Below are 7,805 nucleotides of genomic sequence, written 5' to 3'. Positions count from 1 at the left end.
TGTTGCTGTTGCTGTTGCTGTTGCTGTTGCTGTTGCTGTTGCTGTTGCTGTTGCTGTTGCTGTTGCTGTTGCTGTTGCTGTTGCTGTTGCTGTTGATGTTGCTGTCGTGGTTCCGAGGGAGACGAGTGATAAGGGTGAGGAGGGATAACGACCTGGATGGCAGGATGAGGAGATTGAACAGAAGGTTGAACAGCTGGACGCTGTGGCGGGTGGAAGGATTGCGGATACTCCTGGAACTGGGGTAGAAGGTGTTGGTCCTGATTGTAGTAGTACTGAGAGTAATTCTGTGGAGGAGGTTGAATGTATTGCTGAGTATGGTAAGGCTGGGACTGTGGCTGCTGCTGCTGCTGCTGCTCCTGCTGCGGTGGATATTGGTGATGATATTGCTGACGAGATTGAGATTGAGACTTAGAAGTCGGAGCGTGCGATGAGAAATTCTGCTGCGGCGCCTGGGGAAAATTGGGATAAAAGGAATTGAAAGAATAGTTGTTGGACTCCATGGTCGCCGTCTGAGAAGTAAACGCAGTCAGGCTGCAACTGCTGGATTCTCGTGCGGTCGCCTGCGCTGCTTCACCGTCTCCTGTTCTTCCCACCAGGTTCAGTGTTAGAGCCCCCTTCCGACAGCCCGCCACGCCAAACACATACACCTCTTCCCTTCAACTCCTGGCCCACAAGATGATGCCCGTTCCTGCACACTGACCGTGGACAAGACTCAGCGTTGATGCCGCCGTTGCTGGATGACGAGCGGATGGTGCCGTCGCCTCGCGTTAACGCTTCTTGGGAAAACCTGTCCTTGCCGCCTGCTTGGATCCCCAGCAACGGTTCTTACAGTACAACCACGATATCTGCTTCCTCTATGGCATCCTCACGTCGTCAGATTTAGATGGTCGTGGTCAGATCAGGCTGAAAGCCTGCAAACAAAAAGACAAGCAAACAAACATGAAGTGGCTACAGGCGAGCGCTTTGATGGTGGTGGTCGACGCGCGAATCCACAGAGACCCTGGCCTTTTGTTCATTGGCGCGTCACCGCTGTCGTCCAGCCACGAACGAGCGTATGATCCTATCATCCGAGGAAGCGGCACAGGCGGACCATCTGTTCAATATCATCTGAACCTCTGCAATCTCTACGTCGCTCCGGACCGTCTGCTCAATACTCCAGACAAGACTCCGCATGCTCTAGAATGGGAAGAGAAACAACAAGTGGCGGCGGACTGGTATAAAAATGGACCAAAGTTTTCTGGACGCCGTGTCCAAACACGTACATGATCATCCAATCCTTACGGCCTGCGTAGGAGTCACCCTGCTGGCCGCTCTTGCAGGAACTCCAGCCACTCTCTTCGGAATGGGAAAGGCAAAGTACTGGCACTCGACGAAATCGTTGCTGTTGAAAACGAAAGATGGACGAACCAGCTCGTTAGCCGACATGTGCAAATCTATCGTACCTCCCTGCCGACTCAATCCGTTGCTGTTCAATGGCCATTTACAGACTATGTGGACAGTCCTGACTCGTCAGTCCATTCCCATATACTACAAACGGTGGATCTTTGAGCATGAGGATCCAATCTACACCGGGCAATTTGCTGTTGACTTTGCCACGAAACCCAACGACGCTCATGATCCAAGTCTACCGCCACGAACCACTTATTTCAGCAAAGAAGAATTCGATGATATTGCTTCGGATGACAACCGTCCTATGCTTGTTATGCTCCATGGACTCAGTGGAGGATCCCACGAGCTCTACCTCCGGCATGTTCTGGAGCCTCTATTAAGAGAGGGAGGATGGGAAGCCTGTGTCATCATCTCCAGAGGATGCTCTATGACCAAGATCACATCAAGCGTCCTTTATAATGCACGTGCCACCTGGGATACCAGACAGACTGTGAAGTGGCTACAAAAGAAGTTCCCTAATCGTCCTCTCTTCGGTATTGGATTTTCGTTAGGTGCCAATATTTTGACAAATGTGAGCATCTCACAAAAGGCTGTCTGGAAAGCGCGCTGACTTGTGTAGTATCTCGGCGAAGAAGGAAGCAATTGTGTCCTGAAAGCCGCGGTGATCTTGTCGAACCCCTGGGATCTTGAAGCCGGCAATCTAGCTCTGATGAGGACCTGGTTCAATCGAAATGTGTATGCCGCAACCATGGGCAGCAGTATGAAGAGGCTGTTCGAGACGTAAGTCATTCCGACATGCACTGCGCAGTGATGGTCATAACCTTGTCTCAGCCACGTGGAGCAAGTCTCCAAGAATCCCAAGATCAATCTTGATCTGGTTCGAAAGGGTAAATATCTGCGGGATTTCGATCGGTACGTGGTCTCCCAAGCTCTAGCTTTCCGGCTGCTAAACATCATAGGCATGTTCAAGGTCCGACCTGGGGCTATCCCACTGAGGGTGCATATTACCGTGATGCCTCTTCCGTCGACTCGGTCCTCGCCATCAGAATTCCATTCCTAGCCATCCATGCAGAAGACGATCCTGTGAGTAAAAGTCCGGTCTGACCTTCGTATGACGGCTGATGTGTATAGGTGACAGCGAGCGAAGCCTTGCCACGCCAGGAAGTGCAGCAGACCCCTTATGGCGTTCTCTGCACCACGCCGGGTGGTGGCCATTTGAGCTGGTTCGAGCTTGGTGGAAGGAGATGGTTTCCCAGAGTGGTACGTTGCGTTTCGATCATGACTTCGTAACGGCCATTGGACGTACTGATTGACTGACTGTGCCTGTAGACGACCCCGTTCTTCCAGAAGATGGCTCGTGAGGTCGACCTCGACGCTATCTCAAAGGTCGAGGGCGACGGTAAACTTGAAGGGCAGATATCTCGCACGGATCGAGAACCCCTGAAACCGGTCTTTGAACCGATGAGGAGAAAGATGCATGTGCCTGGCCAGTAGACCGGCGTTGCAGGAGGACCTGCTAAGCAACCGTGGAGGCCTCGACAAAATAGACACGTAGACCGCATAGACGTCTTAGACCTTGTCTATTTCAGGCAAACGAGACTCTCTTCTTGGGTTTCCCATTCTTCCGACCGTCGCCGTTCTGCCTGTCGCCATCCGCGGGTTTCTCTTGTGGCGCATCCCTCCTCTTCTTTCCCTTCTTCAGATCCTTCTTGACCTCCTCCAGTTCGGCCTGTTTTTTCTCCTTCTTCTTTTCCATCTCCTTGCGCCTGGCCTCTCGGATCTCCTCCAACTGCCTCGCCTTGATCATCTTACTCTCAATCTGCCCTTCCTTCTCGGCATTCACCAGCGCCAAGATGGTCATCATGCTCTCCTTGTCGTCCACAAAGACTTTCCCCTTCTTCTTACCGCGCGGTTTCTGTACGCCCACCGGGGTGATCATGTTCAACGTCGGCAGCTTGAGCTCTTCCTCCGTGTACGTCCTCTGCTTGCGTTTCGAGGCCTTGGCGGTACCAGCGCCTTTCTGGGTCTGAGAATGCACGCCGGGCTTCGTTTTGACCTGCTTCGACGGCGGACGTTTGGAGACCTTGGATCTGGAAGAAGACGAGGGGCCTGCCGTGGCGGATTTGCGGGCGCGGGCGGTGCTCTTGGAGCCTTTTCCGCCTGAAGGGGGTTTAGGCGCCATCTTGTTATTTGGACTGAAAGTCACTTTCGGGGTTTTTGGATAATAGTCAGTATCAGACTCGGATTGAGGGCCAGAAACAAAGGACTAGTAACATACAATGTAGGAAATAAATATGGACTGGACCGAAGATCTACCGGCATCCAAAACGGAAATTTTCTTTGGCTGCGCGACACGCCGCCTAAGTATTATCCAATCGTTCTACCTACCTTACCTACCTTACTAGTAGGTATAGGTAGCTAATCGGCGAGTCGGTACCTTTTAATGGCGGTGCCGAACAGGCCCTTAGTATTTGGGGTAGTAGTAAGTCGACGTCATCACTTTACATGCAGCTGTGCAGTGTCTCGGGAATTACCTCCTCTCGGAGATCGAGGGAGTCAAGCTTCAAGCTTCGGCCTTCGACCTACTAACTACGTGCTACAAGCTAGGTACTACGTACTGTATAAACATTACTTCCGACGAACAACATCAGTGTCTTCGTTCTTAAAGTGATCACCGTCTTGGGCTTGAAATTGCTCGACTCACCTGTGCTACTATACCACAACACAGAAACCTGTTTGTCGTGTTCGAAGTACTAGTACTGTGAATCAGTCCTTCTCTCTCCCTGCTCTTGACCTCTCTCTCTTGACCTGTCTTTCGTCCGTCGACTTATACAAACGACAATGCCTCCCCCATCTACGGTCAAAAACATCGCTCCGCCCGAACACCTCACGTCGCTTGCCGTGGCGGGCTTCGCCTCGGGGGCTCTCCGCTTCGGCACGATCTCGCTGGCCACGCATTTCCTACTGAACCGTCGGGTCCCGGTCTACCAGAACCTGACGGTGCAGTTCAAGGTGTTTCTGCAGATGAGCGCGATGATCCTGGGAGGATGTATCTTCGCCGAGAGGCGGGTCACGGACTACAATGAGTCCGTGAGGCGGCGGAACCGGGCCCTGCAGAGGTCTCAACGCGCGTGGAGTGAGGAGAGGGAAATCAGGGAGATGGCGGAGCAGAGGGCGCAGATGGAGACGCTGAAGGGGGAAGGGGGGGATTCTTGAAAGACACCGGAAAAAAAGAGAGAGAAGCAAAAGACGAAAGAAACAAAAACCTGAAGTGCCTCCCCTGTCCGTCAGGCTGTTCTACTGCTAGTATTGCAAATAGGGTAGGTAGAGGCTGTGTATCAACCTATCTATCTACCTGCCTGCCGGCCTATCAATGCTGCAGTGCTTGGCTGCAGCCACACCATATATCTTGTGTCCGGCTCACCTAGGGCCACGGCATGCCCTTGCCGGTGATCTGTGATCTGTGTGCAAGGGAAGGGGCCGGATCGGATCGGACTTGGAAGGATTCCACCTGCTGTCCAGGGGAAGTCCAGAACACATGAATCACATCTTGTCCCTCGTTTCTCGACATGGACATCCGAGGATGCATGGATGGCAGCGAGGTCACGCCGTCTGCGTCAAAAAGCAAACGGCCTACCGACCCGGCTGTCCTCGTTCATTCATCTCTTCGAACTGCAATGACAAATTCAAGGCACCAAAGACAGCAAAAGCAAAGGCAAAGGCACAGGCAAAAGCAGACGAAATACCATTCGCACAGTGTCCACGGACCACCACAGCCCAAAGGCATCGAGAACAGTCCCCAAGCCATCATTGGACACAAGCAGCTCAGGCTTCCGTCCTATTTCCTATCTAGTGAGGGTGACAACGTGCTCTTGTCATGTCTCTTGGTTCTGGCCAGCGAAAAGGAGGTGACGAAGGTCTCTCTTCACTGGGTGTATCAAAGAAGAAGTTTTCCGACCACAGATCGAAGATGTCGGTTCAGATCAAGTTGGCACCAGGTGGGGGACCTAGAGATTGGGACCTAGGTAGATGGATAGATGGGGATTTCAGTGACAGGTACATGTAATCCCCTAAGAACTTGAAGTCAACCGCTTTGCACAGGTGGAATGTTCCGAACGTCTTATTACAATCGATATAAAAGCGTACCTAAGGTCCTACATGCGACCTATCTAGGTGCCTATCTAGCAAAATTCGTCGGCCAAGTTTGTGGCACAGCGGAAAAAAGAAGCAGGCCAAATATGCCCGAAAAGCAGAAGAAGGTGAACCAAGAAAAGGAGGTCCGCCTGTCTTCGCTGTTGGATCTTCTTGGAAACAGGACCAAAACACAGAAAAACAATGGCCTGCATTGCGCGCTTGCTGGGTTGTTGAAGCGGCCGTTTCCCAAGGGTGGTCCCTGTTCGTATTTTAAATCCATCGACATTTTCCCGCCGAACTCCTGGAGGAATGTTTATCGTCTCCATTAACGCCTTCGCTTGGAACAGAAAAAAAAAGGTGATGAGCGTGTTCCGGTTTTTTGTTTGTATGCAACGGTAGACCTCGATGCACCAGCGCACAGTATTTGATTGAAGTCCAGAGAAGGGAAGATATCTGGTCACGGTCCATGAGGTTCGCTCAGGACCATGGCCATGGACATCGACTGTGGTAAATCCTGGCCCGTATAGTAGCATCACGCATCATGCTGCGCGACCATCTCGTAGGTTTGCTTGGTGCCACTCCATCTCCGGAACAGTGGGACCCTGGGAACGACAGGAAATCCAAAGGCAGTGAGGCGTGGACTGCCCCCGGCGGCACGTCGTCTGGCGCCCATGACGATGAGTCGAGTGTACAGCCACCAGACAGCCAAGGCCACCACACCCCCGACGAGGAACCCTAGGGCGGTGAGAAGAATCCAATTCTTGCCCATCCAGAAAATCAATTTGGCGTCCTTGCCGTGCCAGCTGCTCCCCTTGTAGGTCTTGAAGAAACTCCAGGGGTGCTTGGTATATTCGTCTGGCATGAGGACGCGGACTCGACCGACCCAGGTTTCGGGATCCAAATGAGCATGCTGGCCCATCCACTTTTTCCAAATGACCGACAGAAACAGCGGCCCTGTGGAAGCCATGATGGTGATGTATGGCAGCAGCCATGACCTGTTCGCGCCCTTAAGGGATTCCATGACGCGCAGGAAGAAAGGGTGTTGAGGGATGGAGGCCATGACATCGTTGCTGATACCGGTGGGGACAGTCCGACGGACCCATGCGGTGTAGGACAGAAGCGGATCTAGTCTTCGCATGCAGCCGTCGTCCAGGTCGATGTAGATGCCGCCATAATAGGCCAGCACAAAGTATCTGATGGCATCGGCTCGTTGAATGTTGTGTTTATAACCGACGAAAGTAGGCAGAAACCATGGATACTCTCGGGCAATGAACTCATGAGATTTGGCGTCTGTCCATAGGATGTATTCGTAGTCCGGGTGCAGGTCGATGCAGGATTGCTGGGCTGGTTTCCAATGAGAGGGGATGGACTCGTTGATGTACGTCTGGTGAATTATTTTGGGAATTAGTTGAGGGCGCGACTCGAGTAGTGTCGAGTTCGGTTCGGGTATTTCTGCTCGGTGAATCGCGTCGGCCGAAGCATCTTCGATGAGCAGCGACAGTAGTGTCGAGACCGAGTGTAGAAGGAGAGTTAGGATGATGATGGAGAAGAGGAGGAAGATCAACAAGCTGCGGCGCATGTTGATGTTGGCGACTGTGACGGCCAACCCCTGCCCATGTACAAACTGTCGTTTCGTGGGATACCAGCGAGGAAATGCGCCGTCCTTTTTGTCCAAGCAAACTCTTTCTTCTTTGCAGTCCAAGAAGACGACCCGGGGCGATGCCGTCACTGAGGGTAGTGATGAGGATCCGGGTGAACACCGGAATATACTGCGTTAAGGAGAGAGGCAGGTGGAGGCGGAGAGGAGCATTGCTCTAATCGACAAAGTGGCGGCGATGAGATGAGTCGAGGACAGGATCAGGACCAGGAGGCCAGTGGAATGGAAGGTGTCTTTGCTTGTATGAAGGAGGGAACAAGCAGTGACAGAAAAGGAGAGGTCAAACTACAAGTAGTAGTAGGAGGCGCAGTAACTAGGTAGGTAGCCTAGGAAAAGAAGTGCAAAGGAGTGTAGTAGACTGATGGGGAGGGTATGGAATTAAATGAATGACGAGTGAGGGAGTGTGCTGAGGTAGAGAGTAGTGGTAATGGGTGGTAAAGGATGGTGTAGTGTGCAGTAAGTGGTAAGAGGAGAAGGTTGGATGTTGGAAGAAGTTCTGTCAGTTGTCTCCCTCCCTGTCTCCCTGCGCGCCGAAGAAAAAGAGGGATGGGGATGGGGATGGCATGCAGTGCAGTTGGGCAGAATGCCACTTTGCACTGATTCCACGACCCGCGCAGGCTGCCAG

At 52.5% G+C, this 7,805-nt stretch overlaps 5 protein-coding genes across 5 annotated transcripts in view; 2 read left to right on the top strand and 3 right to left on the bottom strand.

Annotated features, from left to right (window-relative positions):
- Positions 1–500, bottom strand: part of A1O1_08625 (uncharacterized protein) — a gene marked incomplete at both ends in the record, with an annotated part of 2,961 nt that extends 2,461 nt beyond the window's left edge. The window contains one exon of the mRNA XM_007729484.1: positions 1–500. This exon is cut by the window's left edge and continues 2,461 nt beyond it. Within this exon, the coding sequence (XP_007727674.1) occupies positions 1–500 (500 nt within the window).
- A 722-nt stretch (positions 501–1,222) lies between these two features.
- A1O1_08624 (uncharacterized protein) lies at positions 1,223–2,883 on the top strand (the record flags this gene model as incomplete). The annotated part of the gene is made up of 6 exons (XM_007729483.1): positions 1,223–1,960; positions 2,009–2,169; positions 2,221–2,301; positions 2,349–2,472; positions 2,521–2,649; positions 2,719–2,883. The coding sequence occupies 6 exons, from the start codon at positions 1,223–1,225 to the stop codon at positions 2,881–2,883; spliced, it is 1,398 nt and encodes a 465-aa protein (XP_007727673.1).
- Positions 2,884–2,974: 91 nt separating this feature from the next.
- A1O1_08623 (uncharacterized protein) lies at positions 2,975–3,571 on the bottom strand (the record flags this gene model as incomplete). Its single annotated transcript, XM_007729482.1, has 1 exon — positions 2,975–3,571. The coding sequence occupies one exon, from the start codon at positions 3,569–3,571 to the stop codon at positions 2,975–2,977; it is 597 nt and encodes a 198-aa protein (XP_007727672.1).
- Positions 3,572–4,230: 659 nt separating this feature from the next.
- A1O1_08622 (uncharacterized protein) lies at positions 4,231–4,605 on the top strand (the record flags this gene model as incomplete). Its single annotated transcript, XM_007729481.1, has 1 exon — positions 4,231–4,605. One exon carries the CDS (start codon positions 4,231–4,233, stop codon positions 4,603–4,605), a length of 375 nt encoding a protein of 124 aa, XP_007727671.1.
- Positions 4,606–6,055: 1,450 nt separating this feature from the next.
- A1O1_08621 (uncharacterized protein) lies at positions 6,056–7,102 on the bottom strand (the record flags this gene model as incomplete). Its single annotated transcript, XM_007729480.1, has 1 exon — positions 6,056–7,102. One exon carries the CDS (start codon positions 7,100–7,102, stop codon positions 6,056–6,058), a length of 1,047 nt encoding a protein of 348 aa, XP_007727670.1.
- Positions 7,103–7,805: the final 703 nt, after the last annotated feature.

This window comes from Capronia coronata (assembly GCF_000585585.1).
Source record: "Capronia coronata CBS 617.96 chromosome Unknown acBCG-supercont1.8, whole genome shotgun sequence".
In the NCBI taxonomy this organism is placed as follows: domain Eukaryota; kingdom Fungi; phylum Ascomycota; class Eurotiomycetes; order Chaetothyriales; family Herpotrichiellaceae; genus Capronia; species Capronia coronata.
The sequence above is the reverse complement of the archived record's forward strand: the minus strand, read 5'-3'. Positions and strand labels throughout refer to the sequence as shown.